Genomic DNA, 18881 nt, shown 5'->3' with positions numbered 1-18881 from the left:
TTAATATATGAAGCAGATTAGAAGTTATGAATTCATAAGACATTTAGTGTAATATGGGAAGCAGATTAGAAGTTATGAATTCATAAGACATTTAGTGTAATATATGAAGCAGATTAGAAGTAAAACTAAATGTCTTATGAATTCATAACTTATAATCTGCTTCATATATTAAACTAAATGTCTTATGAATTCATAACTTCTAATCTGCTTCATATATTAAACTAAATGTCATGAATTCATTACTTCTAATCTGCTTCATATATTAAACTAAAGGTCTTATGAATTCATAACTTCTAATCTGCTTCCCATATTACACTAAATGTCTTATGAATTCATAACTTCTAATCTGCTTCATATATTAAACTAAATGTCTTATGAATTCAACGGCTAGCGAAGATAGCCCTCGCGTAGCTTTGCGCGAAATTCAAAACAAACAAAGAAATAACTACTTGTATTTGGACAGAACGATAGCAAAGCCTATGATTCCCTCCACATGACCAAATCTAGTTCTAGAAAAACAATAATACCTTGTCTTTATTCCAGTATTTACTCAAAATATGGAAACTAATCACAGTGCACGACGTAATAAAAATGTGAAACGTCAAATCTGCTGAATAAATAAAGCGAAAATCTATTTTTAGGTAAAACTTTAGCTTAAAAATTGAAGTATGTAAACATTTTAACTTCTAATCTGCTTCCCATATTACCCCTAATTTAGCAGTGTAAGACTAGAGGGAAGGCAGCTAGTCATCACCACCCACCGCCAACTCTTGGGCTACTCTTTTACCAACAAATAGTGGGATTGACTGTCACATTATAACGCCCCCACGGCTGAAAGTCCGAGCATGTTTGGTGTGATGGGGATTCGAACCCGCGACCCTCAGATTGCGAATCGAGTGCCGTAACCACCTGGCCATGCCGAGCCCCACTTCGGAGAGACCAGAAGAAAAACGAAACGAAGGTTCAACGAAAAAGCTTACGCAGCAAAATCATTTAATTCTAAACATTTCTCAATAGTTGCAAATTCCATTACGAGTCGGCCTGGCATGGTCTGGTGGTGCTCTAATCGCAATATTTGGGCCACGCTCGAATCCCATGACCGAATATGCTCGCCTTTTAAATCTTGAGGGGTCTTATAATTTGCGGTTAATCTCACTTTTTGTTCGTAAAAGAATAACCCAAGAGTTCACAATTGGTGGTGTTTACCAGCTGCTTTCCTTCTAGTCTATCACTTTTCAATTAGAGACAGCTAGCGCATATAGCCCTTGTGTAACTCTGCGCGAAATTCAACAAACTAACAAACAAACAAAATCCCTCAAGGACGTGGATTGGCCTTGTAATATAATTTTGGATTTCTGAGCTGGGTTCGAAACCGTGCGTTATAATAAAATAGATTCCGCACTTTAAGTTGTGAGTGCGTTATAACATTTGCAGTAAATCCCTTAGAGTGGGTTGAAGGGTGTTTCTTACTGACTGCTTTTCATCCGGTCAATAGCTCAAAATTAGGGACGGCAGGAGATAGCCTTGGTAGCTTTGCCAGAAATACAAATTTTAAATGCATTCTTTTACATACAAGATACAATATCTAGTGGCAGAAGTGTGAAATCCTAAACAATGAGTAAAATAGAAAACCTGAGAAAATAAAAGAGGCTCTTGGAATAAAAAAGAAAATGAAGCGTAAACTGAAATCAAGGAGCAGAAACAAACAAAATCTAAAACCGCATTCTGAAATCTAAACAACACAGGATTAATTCACAACCCACATCAGCGAATCGGAATCGTCAAGAATCCTCTCTGAAGTCTGTTTCACACATTAATCAGGTTGAAGCAAACTTAGAGCTTTACCCACGGACCATTTGTAAAAATAATACAGTTACCCTGCCACTGATAAACCTGAAAAAGGTTCGTCATAGAACCCTAAACGTTATTTCAAGAATAAATAAAACTATGAGCAGGAGAATTCCATTAAAAGAACTACTTCTAGATGAATACACTGCCAAAACTAACCCATATAGAACACCTAGTGGCTTCCTAGTTCCTGCAAAATCGCATCTGATCTTTGTACGTTCTGAAAACATATCCTATACTTATAATAACAATCCTGATCAACATCCAGTTTTATAGCAACTAAATAACAATAACTACCAACTTGAACATATATTTTGACATGAACCGAAAATCAGCGAAGAATTAAAGCTGATTAGGGAGGCTCATTATAGGACAAGAAAGCATTAACATTAACTGAGATACATTATCTTTTTAGTTTTTTGAATCACTACACGTTACATAAACTAGTAATTTCCTTTTTTAAATAATGAACACGTTTACAACAATTGTATTCGCCTTTTACGTACACGACATAAGTTTTAACAAGTCTTTTTTTTTTCTTTTTATCGGAAATGGGGCTACAGAGAAACCCAGATTTTTGAATTTCCTATATTGAGTTTTTTTCAAGCATACATTTATCATTTGGTGTATTTCGTATCCCAACAAGTACTAGCCTATATGAACACAAGAAACTGCGATAAGCACAACAAAGCCTATGATAAAAGCACCAATGTTTATTTTTATTCTTCCTTAGGCTCTTAGCTATTACTTTTTCGTTAGGATCCAAACAATCAGTGCATGTTAAGGTTTTTATTAGCTGTTTTGCGGGATCGTATATTTTCTTCAATTTGGAAAATCATTTTTTTTTACTAACATGAATATAATGATTTTAAAAAAAGATTTCATCTTTTTGTATAGCACCAAAAATATTTTAATTTGTTATTTATTCCATTCTTGAACTTAAAGTATTTAACATTACAAACATTACCCAGAAAATAACGTATTTCAAGTGACAGATATTTATCTCAATATGATAATGTTCGTGACGTTTATTATGCTCAAAAATATGTAACACAGGGTGCAAGAGGTAAATATTCACCAGGGTTCCATCATCTATATTTCCTCTTCTGTCATTTCCACTTCCTCTTTCTCACTACCTTCCTCTTTCATTACGACTTTGATCCACTGAGAGAATATAGACATAACTAAGCTCTGTACTTTATCATATTGTTACGTCTCTGGTCGTTTGTTAATTTTCCGTAAAAATTCTTTCCGAAGAAACTTTAGCGATACAAGTCCTTTCTTAAATAAAACTGGTTTATTCTTTCTGAATACAACATTGCAATACACTTAATTTTCACAGTCACGCTATAATTCACAACGAACGACTCACATGCTTGACTCATTTGTCAGTCTCTATCTCTGTCTGCAGTTCAATTACATTACATCGTTGCCGTCACTTCTTGGCGGTCTTATATACATGAATACGCATATCTAGTAAACACACGAGCCTTCACGAACCTTCGAGAATATGACGTGTTACTAGCGTCACGTGACCCCGCTGTCTTAACAGTATTTTAGCCATTACTAGTAATAAGAACTGAGAAAAAACTGCATAGGGAATCGGTTAACTGAATATAGGCAGACACAAAACTACTGATTATCCTGAAGAATATCTTGAACAAGGGATCTAGGATCTGCTTGGTATGCATTGTGGATACTGACGTCCAGGTTAAAGGAATGAAGTCAGTAAACTTAAAGAAATAAAAGTAAAAACGAACAGCATAGTGCAACAATTGTAACACTATTATACAAGTTATTCAAAACAGACTTAACTGTGATCCTTATTGACAAGTTCTACGACAAGTTACAGACATTTGAATGATCTTTGGTACAAGCAAGAACTTTACCTTATTTTCACGTCAATGCCGTCTTCCATGCCCTGAGAATATAACCCCTGGCCCTACCCTTCTTCTGTAGTCTCACAGGCTGTGATACCACGTTAGTTATCTTTTAGAAAGAAGTCGACACGGAAGGCGTGGAATTCGTTTCCTGAGGTGACTCTGGCCTTCACATACATGACATTAATTTTTACATCCAACCATGCATGAAATCTCAACACTTCCAACTAAGGTTTTTCCTAGTGTGCAGTTGATCACAAATTGTGCACCTGTAAAAAATGTTTGTGCACTTGAAAATTCACCTATATAAGTAAGTTCAAGTGGATAAATATTAAAAACATATTTAAGATTATAAAATTCTATTCCAGAGTTGATAAATTAATGTATTTACTAGAGTATTCTTCATTTTTTGGATCATTTGTTACAAGGCCTATATACATTGTATATGATGTGCAATAAGGCGTCATGTATTAAAAAATGATGAAGTTAAAATATAATTGTGCAGTTGAAAAAAATCTTAGGAAATATCCTGCTTCCAGTTTCTGGAATGTTTCACAGTCGCCCTGTATGACAATACCACCAACCTGAAACACGTTAATGAGGCAAGGAAGGAATTATTCTGCCAATGGAATAATACCACGGAAAATAACTTTTCTATCCAATATTTTCTGTTTCAGCACTCAAAGCGTATTGCTTACAAGGCTGGAATCTAAATAAACAGCATATTAATTCAAAAAACACCCACCTATTCCTGAGGACTAATGTTAGATTTGGTATAAGGTCAATCATTTTCGGCTTCCCGTCTAAATTACCCTACCCATGGCCTCCAAACCTACAATGAACTGGTGAAGTGTGTATGCCAAATCAAGAATGACTATGGTGCCAGGTGTGTTTAAAAAAATCCCATTGGAAACATACAAACTTTGCAACTGTAACTATGAAAAGTAACGCATAGGAAAGGTCTCGATTTTCATCAATGAACTAAACTCATGTATGTAACGTGTAATATTGCACTTACAATGAATAGAAATAATAATTTTAAGTTCAGTTTCACATTCTTTTAATGACATAAACTACATTCATAACATATGTCTTCTGGAACTATATCTCTAACCACATGGAGTTATGATGTACAAATATTGGACATGTTAAACCGCTGTTAAAGAGCTAAGAAATGTATTACACTCTAAATTAAAGCATTTTAAGAGCTAAACAATAAATTATGGTATCGCTTTTATTTTTAAATCCACAGATTTTATGTTGTACTCAAAAAGCGAAAACATCTCCGTCACATTATGAGATAAATATGGGGAAAAATACCACGACTGGACATATGACAGTTAAAAGACCTTTGATTTGATGGATCCTACCAATAAGTCAAATCACATTTGATGCCTTTATCCGGAATGTCCTATAATTTTGTCAATCTTCCTAATTAGTAAAACGAGCAATTGAGAGTGATTAATAATGTTCGATTTTACATCAGTGTCATTAGAAGGAGATTATCCCAAATGTTCCTTACTAGGCAAAATTTTAAAAATGTGCAATAACATCAAAGTGCACGTTTTGCTACGTACAGGTTATAACTTTATTCTAAATGAAACTAATCTTTTTATAATTCAATCGTTATCAATTATTCGGTTATTTGTGTATCTTTTTCCGTATATAAGGTTCATAACAGATCAAGATGAATCTCAAAATTGTGTGATATTAAGGTAAGTTGCTGAAGTCTCTCAATATAATTTTTTTAAACTTAACTCCTTCACATTATAATACTGTTCCTAATTTTGAAGAAATACATTTTGTCCCTTTATTATAATGTGTTCATTACAACAAGTGTAAAGTGTTAAGTCCTTAGCTATTATAGTTATAGCTAGTATAGTTTTTAGTTACTAAAACAGCCTCACGGTTACATTGCTTTTTCATAAACAAGACTAATCCTCGCACTTGACAATATCAGTTGGACATCAATATAAGCGTTAGCACAATAGATGTCATCATCATTATCTATTAGGATTGGAACCCTCATTCAACGCGGATCGTACTAATTGATTTGGCTCGGCATGGCCAGGTGGTTAGGGCGCTCGACTCGCAATCTGAGGGTCGCGGGTTCGAATCCCCTTCACACCAAACATGCTCGCCCTTTCAGTCGTGGGGACGTTATAATGTGACGGTCAATCCCACCATTCATTGATAAAAGAGTAGCCCAAGAGTTGGTGGTGGGTGGTGATGACTAGCTGCCTTCCCTCTAGTCTTACACTGCTAAATTAGGGACGGCTAGCGCAGATAGCCCTCGTGTAGCTTTGCGCGAAATTCATAACAAACAAATTAACTGATTTACGTCAAGCCTAGTCGTTAGAGATTATACTGTATACAGTTATTTTCAGTTCGTCGCTTTCACTTAAATGTTTAACAATATGTTTTTATTACTTATTTTTCTGTATTATTTCTTCAAACTGTTTGCCTGTTGAATTTCGCGCAAAGGTACTCGCGTACTATCTATCCGTGAGTTTGAATTAATAGCCAACTATTGGGTTACTCTTTACTAACGTATAATGGATTGACCGTCACATTATAACACCCCCACGGCTGAGAAAGCATGTTCAGTATTAGAACTTGAATCCGCGACTCGCAGATTGCAGGTTGAGTACCTTAATCACCAGGCCTTTCGTTAAGCTCTCCAGTCAACTTTAAGACCATTATATATTACTAGCTGGGGTGCCCGTCCTTTGGGCGGTTTTGTTTGTTTGTATTTAAGCACATAGCTTTACAATGGGCTGTCTGTGCCTTTCCCACCACGGGTATCAAAACCCGGTTTCTAGCTTTGTAAGTCCGCAGACATGCCGCTATGCCACTGGAGGGCTGGACGGGTGAAATAAAAGCTCGTTTGTTACAAAGGATACGAAATTGCGCTTCTATATTTTTTCTTAATATAATAAACCTTAAAAGTGCAATAAAAATACATAAAACTACCAATACTGAAAAGAAAGACATACCGTTTCTAAGAGTTCTATCAAGAACTTCTCATAACTTTCCTCATGTCATCCTGCATCATTGTGTCAAGTTGCGCTGATTGATCAAGAAATCTGGAAACGTATGAGGAACAGATACATACACATATTTATACAGATTCGTCAGTTCAAAACAACACATTGGCCATACTTTCTTTACACACAAAAATGTAACTCACATCTTTTAAAGATATTGCATTCTGACAAAAAATAATTAAAACTGATATCGTATATTTAAGAAACACTCAATACATATGAGCTAACACTTCATTTTCTCTAGATTACGCTGATCTGTTCTAAATTATTGTTACGTCTCCGTTTGTTAATTAACTTTCCGTAACTTTGTTCCGACGAAACTTTAGCGACCCAAGTCCTTACTTAATAAAACTGGTTTATTCTTTCTGAATATAACTTTACGATACACTTAATTTCAACAATCGCGCTAAAACAAACGCTATAACAACGAACGTGCTCAATAATACTCTCTGACTGCAGATCAATTACTCACTGTCTACACACACACTATTGTCCCGTCACGTTGTCACCCTCTTTTATATACCAGGCTACCCTATATCTAGTAAATGCTAGAGCACTCACCAAGGTACAGGATAGTTCTAGAAACGTGGCGTGACACTAGTCATGTGACTTCGCTGACGCAACATTATCTTCCTTTAAGTTGAGTCTCTTTGGGAATTTTTTTATTATGTTCAAACTATTGCTTTTATATTATTCTATTTTTATGAGGAGAAATATATCAGAAGCGTTATATAATAATTTACTAAATTAGAATTCTCAACTTGAATGACACCTGACTAGAGAGAAGGCAGCCCGCAGCTGAAAGGCTTTGTTCGAGTCGTTGACCGACCAATGGAACTAACTGTCACTTTTATAACTTACCTACTTCTGGAAGTGCAGAGCGTATTCAGCGGCATTATCTTGCTTCATCGAACCGCAGCCCAGGATGTCAATCACTAGCCTAAGCCCGGCTAACCATTTACCAATATGTATAGCTCTTTTGTAATTTATCGATTTTCTTCAGTTTAATTTAACAAGTTGATTCTCTTTCGCTTAATTGTTTTAACATTTATGTTATAACGGATACAAAAAATGTGTAATCATAAAATAAAACCTAATTATTTGAAATAACTTTTATACTTTGTAAGCCTTATCTCACCTAATAAAGTTTTAACATACGACCAATAAATACTTCTAAGTAATTATGGTACCACTCTGCTGTGTTATGATAGGAAGTGTGTTTACTTTGTTTGTAAACAACAGAGAGCATGCTCGTGAACATATATGATTTCACAAATCCACCAATGGCATTCAAGGACATAACGTCATCCAGCAAGGCAAGAGGTGTTCTGTTATGTAGAGTGTACACACCACGTTTGTTTTAAATGGTTTCGGACGGAGTGAGGTTTTGTAGTATTTTGTAGTATCTCTATTATTATGGAGTCTTTAAGGGAACAAGTTATGATAAATCAGTTTGTTCTGGCTGCTGGATGTGCAAGAGACCAAGCCAAACAGTTATTACAAGCAGCACATTGGCAGTTTGAGGTAAGTTTATTACCAAAAATCAAAGCTTACTGATAGTAGTGGCTCATTCATTGACCTCTTCTACTCATGTTTAACTAAGACCAACAAACATGGCAGCGTGTTGAAATAACCGGTCTGTAGGTTAATCACGACTTTCATGTACATTTATTACTGTGGCAGTGCTAGAAAGTGATTAGTAAATAAAATGTACAGAAGTAGGGGAACTATGCAACACTAGACTGTTTATTTTACTTTCAAATCTATCATTAACCTAATTTGAAGTTCTTAACGTTTCATAAAATTATTTATGTTCAACTATATCACTTTACCAACAAATAAAGGATTAACAAGAAATATTTATCTTGTATTTCCATATTATACTTGTACTTCACAGTTTAACAAATTAATGTTAGAGAGAATTATAGCACTGGTAGAAATGCATCTGGATTATTTCATAATGCATGTGTATATAATTTAAAAGCTGTTTCTAAAAGTATCTATATTATAACTAATTCTTTAAGTTTAAGTATTCTCTGCTAATTTAAGCTGTTAACTAAGGATTAGCTAGTTAACTTAATTGCCTACTTGTTTTAGTATGTGGGAACTATCTTTTTTTTGTAACTAAACCATAGACGTTTTATAATAAATGATTAGAAAATGCAAAAACTTGCACATTATTATTTTTTAATGTATTTCTTTTAAGTTCTTTCAAATTAACTGTTTTAAATTAGACATGTTTAGCAAAAATCTTATGGTAGAAAGTGATAAATAGTCAAATGATGATAACAGACTCTTTTAAGATAATTTATGAATAAATGGTATGATGATGAAAGATACATATACAACAAGTGTTGCAGATTTAACTTAATTTATGGTTCTCATTAACTCTAGTTTTTGAACATATTTTTCTAACTTATTTATGTATCAAATTGCTTGTGGATCTATGTCTTTGTTGATTACAAGATCCCTAATGACATATAATAACATGAATCAGACAAAAAAACATAAATAACAGTATTGTCAACAATAGAATTAATCCTTAAGATTACTACTGGAGTCCTCTATATATTTTATATAAAAAATTAATAATTTGAAAGCTTTTGTTCATTTCCCTTTACACTAGGTGTCATTACAGGGAAAAACATAAAATTACCCAGTATTATAAAATCTGTGAACATCACTATTAGTGAATGGTATAAAAACAAGTCAATAATTTGAGAATTAAGAAACATAAGAACATTTTAGTTTGACACTTCATTATCAGGCAAACCATCCCATAAGCATGTAACCCTAATAGAAAAATTTTGTCAAAGAATAATTCTCTACCTTGGTTTTTAATGCTCACTACTTATTGTGTTATTATTAATGTTCAAGTTTACCTTTAAATTTTTTTTTCATTCCATTTCATAAGTGACCATTAATAAAGAGATTATATGAGTATGATCATTTTTAAACTGCTCGATCAAATTCTCAGATCTGTGTTTCATATAAAACTAAAACAAGTCCAAACCTTGGGGCCTCAGTTCTGGACACAAATTTCTGAACACATTCACTGCCATGTGCCCTTCCAGTGGGTCACAATCGACTTTTAGTTATGGACCTCGTGACACACTAGTGGGGTCACATATTACAAGTGGCTCTAGTGAGTTAATTATACATAGCATAGTTACCCATATAAATATTAGACACCTGGGTTAAGTGTTGTTGACACTAGGGTAGAAATTATTAATACTACTGGTGGCAGCGAATGTGTTAAATCACTTTTCATTATATTATATCTCTCTACTCATTCTAGTATGATGATTTTTTCTGTAGTAAAAAGACCAAACTGCAAAGTTTATTCTAAATGAGGCCTCACAAGAGTTTTAAACAGTTAAAATAACATCCTTACTCATAAACTAAAGATTTTTATAAATACGTGGAAGCTTCACAATTTATCTTATTTCTCTTTGACCTCGATCAACTCTAATCAACAATTACTGCTAATTTCCCCACTCCCAAGTTCCCACAACATTCAATTTTATTTTAACATAACAAGTAACTCTTTACAAATTTCCTTACTTGAAGTCCACAACTATATTTTCTAACATAACAGCTCATTGTAAATATTCTGGCACAATCACTAAAATCATACTGATCCTTTTTAAACTATAAAAATGTACTTGAGAGAAATCTTTTTAGCATCTTATTATCAACAGCAAATTTATAAATATTACCATCCTAAAAATCTCCAAGTTATTGACATAAATTTATAAGATATAAAGACACCAAAACAAATCCCTTAGAAATCTTTAGTTACGTACTCCTAATTTAAAAAATGTTAATATATTTAACAAATATCTGCTTTCTACCAGTTACATAAAAATCTTAGTAATTAACTATTTATTGGTTAGTCACCAAAATCCCTTTTTCCAAGGTCATGCTGCATATAATTTATTTAATATTAACTTTTTTAAATGTACTTCACAAAACAAAAAGTGCAACATTTAGTGTATTTGGAAAATTACATCTGAATGTAGTTCCAAAAATCTGTATACATATCTTTAGTTATGTATATTGCTCATGTGTTATGTCATGAGAAGTTACAGTTGTTTCAGCAAATCATCATTCACCTGTAATTCTCTAACTGTGATATTTGCTTGTAGTGAGTAGGTGTTTTTTTTATAGAAGTATACATTTTGAAAGAAAGTTGAAACTAACAAAACATATTGAGATAAGTGTCAGCTTATTTTGCTTTATTCAGGTTTGTAGTAGTAAGATTTTGCTCACTCTGTCAGATGACTTGTGTGCATACTAGACAGTCTGGACAAGGTCACAGTAGAACATATTTATTTGAGATGTACCAAAACACACAATACATTCTTTAACATGTAGATAATATTTTCAGTTGAGAAACTTGGATCATTTGATTAACTGAAAAGTTACGGGCTGATATTAGAGAAGCTTTAAATTTAAGTATATGCAAATACTTAAACAAGCTTATTTAGAAACAATTTTTGTTTAAAAACAGTAGTAATATTTTCAGATTTAAAAAAGAAATCACTAGGCAAAATAGTATGTAATTTTAAAATTTCATGTTGCATTTATGTATAATGAATTATTATGGAGTCATTTTTACTCTGTTAATTTCAGTTTTTTGTTATTTAAAAAAGTTATTTGTATTAGTTCTTATAAAATTTATCATAATGACTTTTCACTTGGTAATTCTTGTATTTATGTACTATATACTGAGGATTAATTACATCCTGTAATAAGAATGATGTTCCATAGTCCTATGCTTCTCTTGGAATTATTTCCTCCTCTATATGTCATACTCTCTTTGATTTTCATGATTGTGCATTACTGCACAATGCATGAATTTCCATTTTAATAAGCTTCTGTGTAAGCATTATGAATCTTGGGCCACATATCTTGCAAACTTTCCATATGGACATAGAATTCCAATAATGCTTAAGCAAACCACAGGCAAAAGTTCATTAGAGGACATGATAGTTACAGTAATTCCATGTCTTGTGGCTATCATCCTCATGGAATTTTGTGAACTTTTGGCTTGTAAGCCTTTGTAATCTTCAAATTCATGGTTAGTATCTTGCCGGTGGTACTAGGAAATATGTGGAACATGGTTCCAGAGACCTGTTGGTGTCTTAAACACACTGTCTTTTGAGTTTTTCTCCTTTTGCAGAGAGAACTTTGAAGGTTCCCTTCTGAAATGCAATCTTTTTAGCTCCACATCATTTAATCTTGCTCTATGAATATCATGTTTTGAGAGAATTGTGACATATCTTTGCACCCATAAATCTTCATGAATTTACTGTGCTAAAAATGTTGTTTGTGGTGCTACCACACTGATTTGCAGTGACATGCCACTGTGCTAGCACATACAGATGATTTTTATAAAGTGTCTAACCTTAATTTTAACATTTAATTGCTTTCTTTGCACAATAATGTTTTGAAGTTATCTTTTTGTTTTGACATATCTTTCAGACTGCATTGAGTATATTTTTCCAAGAAGCTACGGTACCAAGCTATTCTCATCAAAATGGCCATTTTAATGCAGTAAGTGTTTTCAACTCGTATGTCTATGTAGTTTGACATTACATTTGAGTAAAATGTATCACTATGGTTCTCAACCTGTGGTCCTCAGACCCTTAGAGGTCCACGAGCATTCTAATGGAGAACCACAATGATAGTGGTCTTGTTTCAATATTGTAGTTTAAAGAAGGAAATAAAAAAAGAGAGAAATTATTTTGTGTATGATTGAATCAAATTAATGTTTTATTTTAAAATTTTATTATCTTCCATACTTATATATATATATATATATATATATGTGTCAGTGCTGCTTTTATACATTAAGAAAAAAGGTTCAGTACCATTGATATATGTATGTGTCAAATAGATTTAAACTCTCAAGAAACCTAAACTTTTTCTGGATTTTAGTAAAGTTTTGTCAAATGAAATCATATAAGGTAAAATGATTGAACCCAACAAATTTTCCTACAAACTATTTTCACCTAATTGTAAATTGTTAGATGATTTCATCTTCAATGATGTAATCTCTGTCAAAAACAAGTAAAGGCCAGTTTTGAATCTATTTTACAATCTCTTCACCAGTGTAAAAAAACAAAGAATGAAATTTGACAAAACAATTTTTAAATGTTTTATATTTATGAATTAAATCTAAAAATGGGCATATCTAAAATAGCAGAAATAAGATGATTTTTCTGTGAGAATTATAGCTCTGAAATAGCTTTAAACATTTATCACAGATGACATGAAATGTAATCAATACAGATTTTTAGAGTGAATGACTAACTGAAGTAAAAAGATCTTTCACACAGTTACCTGGTATCAAAATGTGAAGTTGATTTATTGATGCTCATGTTTATATATATATATATATGCATGTAAATAAATGTGTGAACAGTATATCACACCTGTGCTTTTTGATACTTTTTATACATATAAATCAATAGACCAAATTTATTGTTATTGAGGAAGCAGTCTAGGGTTTCTCAAAAATCTCATTTGCAGCATATATTGTAATTGTTTGTTTGTGGTTTATATATGTAACAGTGTGTTTATATAGCATAACAGTCTTTTATTGCAGGCATATACTTGTTGTAATTATTGTTCTCTAGGCCAAATTCATTGTTATTGAGGAAGCAGTCTAAGGTTTCTCAAAAATATCATTTCCAGCATATATTTTAATTGTTTATTTGTAGTTTATATTGTATAACAGTATTTTATTGCAGGATATACTTGCTGTTTTCATCATTGTAGTTTTGTTGCTACATCTCATTCTAGCTTTTTCTTATTGTTTTCACATCTTCATGTATAATTTATAATATTAATGCTTTGATAGTATTTTTCAGTAGCTGTTGCATGTATCTGTATATGAAAAAAGGGGATGAGGCTGTAAAGCTCTTAAACATTTAGACCATTAGTTTCAAAATCTAAAGACAGTGTGAACAGTGAATGCTTTTATAAAGGTTAATTGTTTTATATTTTGGAGAAAATTCTTCTGGAGATTTTTATATATAATAACATTGAATAAAATTGTCACCCATTTATTCTCTGTATATTTAGTATTAGTTTTATGTGTATCTATGAGTTCATGTTTTTGTGTAGCTATGCTGTTGCCAGTTGTTATATAATTGTTCAGCTTACAGTGTATATTAAATATGAACAGAGATGGATGATTAATGAAATTTGCTAATAAAAGATCAAGCTCATTATTCAGTTACATTCAACTAATCAATTATTCTAACATGAGATGGCCAAAAAAAATTACAACACTTCTGAAGAATCAAGTGAGCATTATTTCTTCCTTCTGATGCAGGCATCTTTGGTACAAAATCATTACAAAACCATATATTGTCATATTACACACTGTAAACTATAACCTATTATGTAATCATCTTGGCTGAGCTTAAACCACAGTGTATGATGTGTAACTAAATAGTCACATTATATTGGTTGTACAAAGTGCTTATTGTTGATTGGTTTGTGATGCAATTGTGTTAATTATTTGTAAACATCTGATACTAATGTATTCTGAGCTGTGGTATATAAATACTCAACTGCTGAGAGTTAGGTAATAATGAGTTTTTCACTAGTAGTTTTTTATTAGTACAGTTTATTCAGGCAGTACCATCTAAGTAACATGCTACAGTGCCTGACTGGATTTGCCACTCAGCCTGTCTATTCTTTATGAATAGTTTTGTGTAACTTAGCTCTACGTGTTAACAAACAGTTTCTTTAATGAACTAGTTGATGCTATTGTAGACAGTGTAATTGCCATGTTGCTGTTACCAAACCAGATCTTCACAAGCTAAAAACATTTGTAACATTTCTGTGTCTCTGAATTATCGGAGTGGAAAAGATGTAGGTTTCTTATGGTAGATGACTTTCATAGGTGTTTGAAGTACATTAGTATGTCAGATGATTGGGTAGCACAACTTGGGATTTTAAGTGATACAAATTAACTGAAAAATTTCTTATAAAACTTTTTTTTTCTGAATATAAAATACATGTGAATCTATACATATTTTAAAAACTTATGAGTGAAAGTAAAGAAGAATGTATAACAATATATCAACCACACTGTATCTAGTATATCCAGTGCCAGTGAGGCCTTTCACCCAATAACAGGACTCTTCAAACTAGCTTGGATACAACAGACAGTAGTGGTTGAGATGCTATTTATCTTATGAAACTTCATGAACAACGTCTGTTGTAGTGTGAATTAGATTTGGTTGATGAAGTGTAATTTGTATAAATTTTACTTCAGTCATTTATAAATCAGAATTAAGGAAAGGATTACTAATACATTATTCATTTATTTATTCTAACACCAATTATTTATTTACTTATTAATATGTATTCTACTAGAATTAACTTTACCCATCATTAAGAAAAATTATCAAACAAGCTATATCGTCTTTATGTTCCAGTAACGTGTCAAACAACTACAGCATCAATGAGAGAAAACAACAGCAACAACAAATCAAAAATTACTAAACATGAATAAGTTTATTTAAAATCAAACTAAAACAAATCAACCTCTTGAGTCAGTTGTCCTCATTAGAATATTTATTTTAACTCAAAGTATTTTATCTATTAGTTCATGTAACCTATGTCATCATTAACTTGACCAAACATGCCATCTTTTTTATAGGGAGAAAAAAATTATTTCATATTGAATGTAGCTCAGGTCCTTTGTTATTATTTAATAAATTACCTTTCTACTAACTATCTCAATACTATCTCTAATATTTCTTTGATGATGAAACACTGACTCTGCTGTTATTTTTACATTATCCCATAGAATAGAATGATCAGTTTCAGTACTATTTTGAGCCACAGCTGACATGGTATCTTCCCTTGTAATTGGTAATTTCCATTATTCCATTTTTCTTACAGTTAAAGAATGTTTAGTTTGTCCAGTGTATGATTTTTTATACAAACACAGTTATTTCATAATTACTCTGTCATTTATTTAATTCAGGCTAGTCTTATTCTCTAAAAAAAGGGGTACTTCATTTCATTAAATATTTAAAAGCCACTTGAAAATTATTTTTTTATTAATCAAAACATTTGCTACTTTTTCAGAAAGACTAGAATAATAAGTAATACTAGTGAAATGTTTATCATTAGAGTCAATCAGTTTAGTTTATAATTAGGTTTACTTAATTTCAAAAATGTTTTATCTATTATAAATGATACAGGGATTGAAATATTACATTCCCGAGAAATTTAACTTTGCTTGAGGAATTTCCTCTTTTTAGTTGACTTTCCCAATTGGGAATGCATGGCCTATCTGTATTCCTTTTGTTATGACCAATAAAAGAAAGCATATTGCACGGATTAAATAAAAAAACAATTCATGAGGAAATGCAACTTAACATGAGGGAATGTAAGCTTCATGATAGCTTTCCCTCGAGTGAATGTAATTTTATTTTATTATTTCTATCCCTATGATATAAAAATTATGTTAACAATGAATGATTTTAGATATTATGTATCCTTTTGAATTCTCTCTTTATCTGAGGGGAGTCTAAGCATTCTATAAATCATAGTTTTATATACATCTACTTTTTTGTGAGAAATGGTGACTCAATTGTGAATGAGAAAACAAAACTCACTCTTTTCTCTATACATGTTTTTTTCTGATTTTATCTTCACTGTGAATTACTTTTATATTTAAAAAGGGCAAACAGTTTTCTTTTTCAACTTAATATACGAACTGAATCCGAACATTGTTATTCTAAAAAATATATACTATACCTTTTGGATATGTATGTAAACTTACTGTTTAAGTAATGTACATAAAAACAACTGGTTTTATGATAGTGCTGGATATAATATCTTCCTAAAAATAAACCACACGTATATCTAGTGGTCAAAAAATGGGAGGGGGTCTTTTTTGGCCTATTGGGGTATGATTAATACATAAATGGTTACCATTTTCTTCAATTAACACATGAACATTTTAATCACTGATGTGAAAAACCAGTGGGAGCATTCAGTAATACATTAGTACATTATAACCATGACATTGATGCAAAAAGTTAGTTCTAAGCAGAATGGACCCAAGGTGGGACAATATAATGTGAAAATCATCTGCCAGTTTGAACACTAATATTAAGTGTTATTAAATAGGAATTTTTTATATCAAAAAATCATTATTAACTTTTTCAAGCTGTGTTTTCTCACTTTTGAAACAAATTAATTTGAAATTTTACATGCAAATGTACTTAATTTAATGAGAAATGCTAACCTAACTCCAAATATTTGGTTAAGTTATAAGTAGGACCTCCAGTATTAGGTCTAATAAGGTGAAAAGGCATTCCCTCTTTACAGATTCTTGCTAGAGCATAAAATTTTGATGCATTTACATTAAATGTTACTAGACTCTTTGGTTTTACTATCAATACAAGACATATCCTTAGGAAGAATTTTTAGTTTTATTAATATAACAGAAGTTGAATCCTTTATCATTCAGTAACTTCATTACCCAATTGTTGTATTTTTCTCAATAAATCTTTATTAGCCCTTAAATTATAAAGAGCAGACAATTAAAACTTAAAAGTCACAGGCATAATCCTACTTTAGTAATTAAACAATTAAAACCATATTCAGTGACCCACAATTAAGAACATATTCAATGACCCACAATTAAAAACACATTCAGTGACCCACATTCTTGAATACTTGATGCTTACATATGTAACGAACACTAACTCACCCAAAATGCTTAAAACTGAAGGGAATCATTTCAAAATGTATTCCATAATATCTCAAATGAATAATATTTTTCTCAGCCTTATGCTTAAGTCTATGAATTAGAACTAGTGACTGTAAACTTCTTAAAAATACTGAACAATTTCCCACTAGCAATTTCCTGTTCTGCACAAGGTAATTAGATGTAATTGTTCAAATCTCAAATACAAGGTTTTTGTAAGGTGGAATGCCTTGTTTGTTTTTTTTAGCAAAATGTAATCTGAATGAAAGAACACCTATTTCATTATCTGATAAAGTATATTTAGATTTATTTTCTACTGGCACACTTAAGTCCTCATAATCATTGATTTTTGTTAAATGTCTAAATCCCTAATTTCATTATTTTTGTCCTCCAAGTTATTAACTTTTTTGGTTAACTTGATCCTTTTCAATTCACTCATCATTTAGGTTTATTGCTACACCTTATCTACAAGATCCCTGTCCAGGGGTATTCGAAACTTTATGATCTCAAAATTAAGCCAACAAAGTGTTTCTTCAATTTTACTAATAACCACACATTTCCCCTTGATAACCTGCAATAATAATTTCTTCTTTTAAATTTTATGGAGTTGAATGACTTTTACATCACCATTTTATACATCCTTCTCCTTAAGCCTTTTTTTATTTGAGTTTTTTTTTTTTTTAATGTGAGCTCTGTTGTTGGAATCAGGTGACATTCTGGTCTTTATATGTTGTTTTCCCTCAAAATTTGTTTTCTTGTGCACTTTTACCCGGATAATTTGGGTGGAGATTCTGCAGTCAGGTATTTGATCAATGGTTTAAATTCTATTTCTTGTTGACTGCATATAGGTGTAGAGTATATTTCTTGCGATAGATTCTCTTTTGCTTATTTCAGAAGTTGGACCAATTTCATCTAGAATTTTACCTAATTTTCTTGCTTACCAACCTTGTGGGTGGTTGATGTCTTGATGGGGATATTAATTTTGCTTCAACAACATTTCATTATGGGTCATAAATCTTCTAATCTAAATTTTCCATGTGTCTTAAGTGCTTTGAATATACTGGGTTTTGAAGTGCCAGTTGTTCACTCCTCCTTTTCATTTTGGAACCCATCTCATTTTTTTAATTCAAATGTTCTAAACCTTTTTATATAAATATGTAAATTAACACGTGTGTATTTGAAATTTACATTTTTACCAGTAAATTTAATTTCAAATGGTCCATCAGAGAGGACAAAAAGGGCTGTCAAGATGAGCATCGAAATGGATCCCAGATTAACGACTGCAGAAGTGGCCAAAATTGGTGGGATGAGCCCAAAATCTGTTCAACGGATTCTCCACAGATTGGGTTATCGTTG

General features: G+C 31.9%; 1 protein-coding gene and 1 long non-coding RNA gene across 2 annotated transcripts in view; one reads left to right on the top strand and one right to left on the bottom strand.

The window, feature by feature from the left end:
• Positions 1–3360: 3360 nt before the first annotated feature.
• Positions 3361–7860, bottom strand: LOC111084886. Its single transcript, XR_002609771.1, has 3 exons — positions 7637–7860; positions 6725–6814; positions 3361–3997 (listed from the first exon to the last, which is right to left on the bottom strand). It is a non-coding gene; the product is annotated as an uncharacterized LOC111084886 (long non-coding RNA).
• Positions 7861–8118: 258 nt separating this feature from the next.
• Positions 8119–18881, top strand: part of LOC106476510 (UBA-like domain-containing protein 1) — a 58419-nt gene continuing 47656 nt past the window's right edge. The window contains exons 1-2 of the mRNA XM_013937169.2: positions 8119–8299; positions 12263–12334. Coding sequence (XP_013792623.1) covers positions 8192–8299; positions 12263–12334 — 180 coding nt within the window. The 5' untranslated portion in view covers positions 8119–8191. The remainder of the gene's footprint in view (positions 8300–12262; positions 12335–18881) is intronic.

The sequence above is a fragment of the Limulus polyphemus genome, unplaced genomic scaffold, assembly GCF_000517525.1.
Source record: "Limulus polyphemus unplaced genomic scaffold, Limulus_polyphemus-2.1.2 Scaffold157, whole genome shotgun sequence".
NCBI lineage: Eukaryota > Metazoa > Arthropoda > Merostomata > Xiphosura > Limulidae > Limulus > Limulus polyphemus.
Note: the sequence above shows the minus strand (reverse complement) of the source record. Positions and strands in the feature narration are given on the sequence as shown.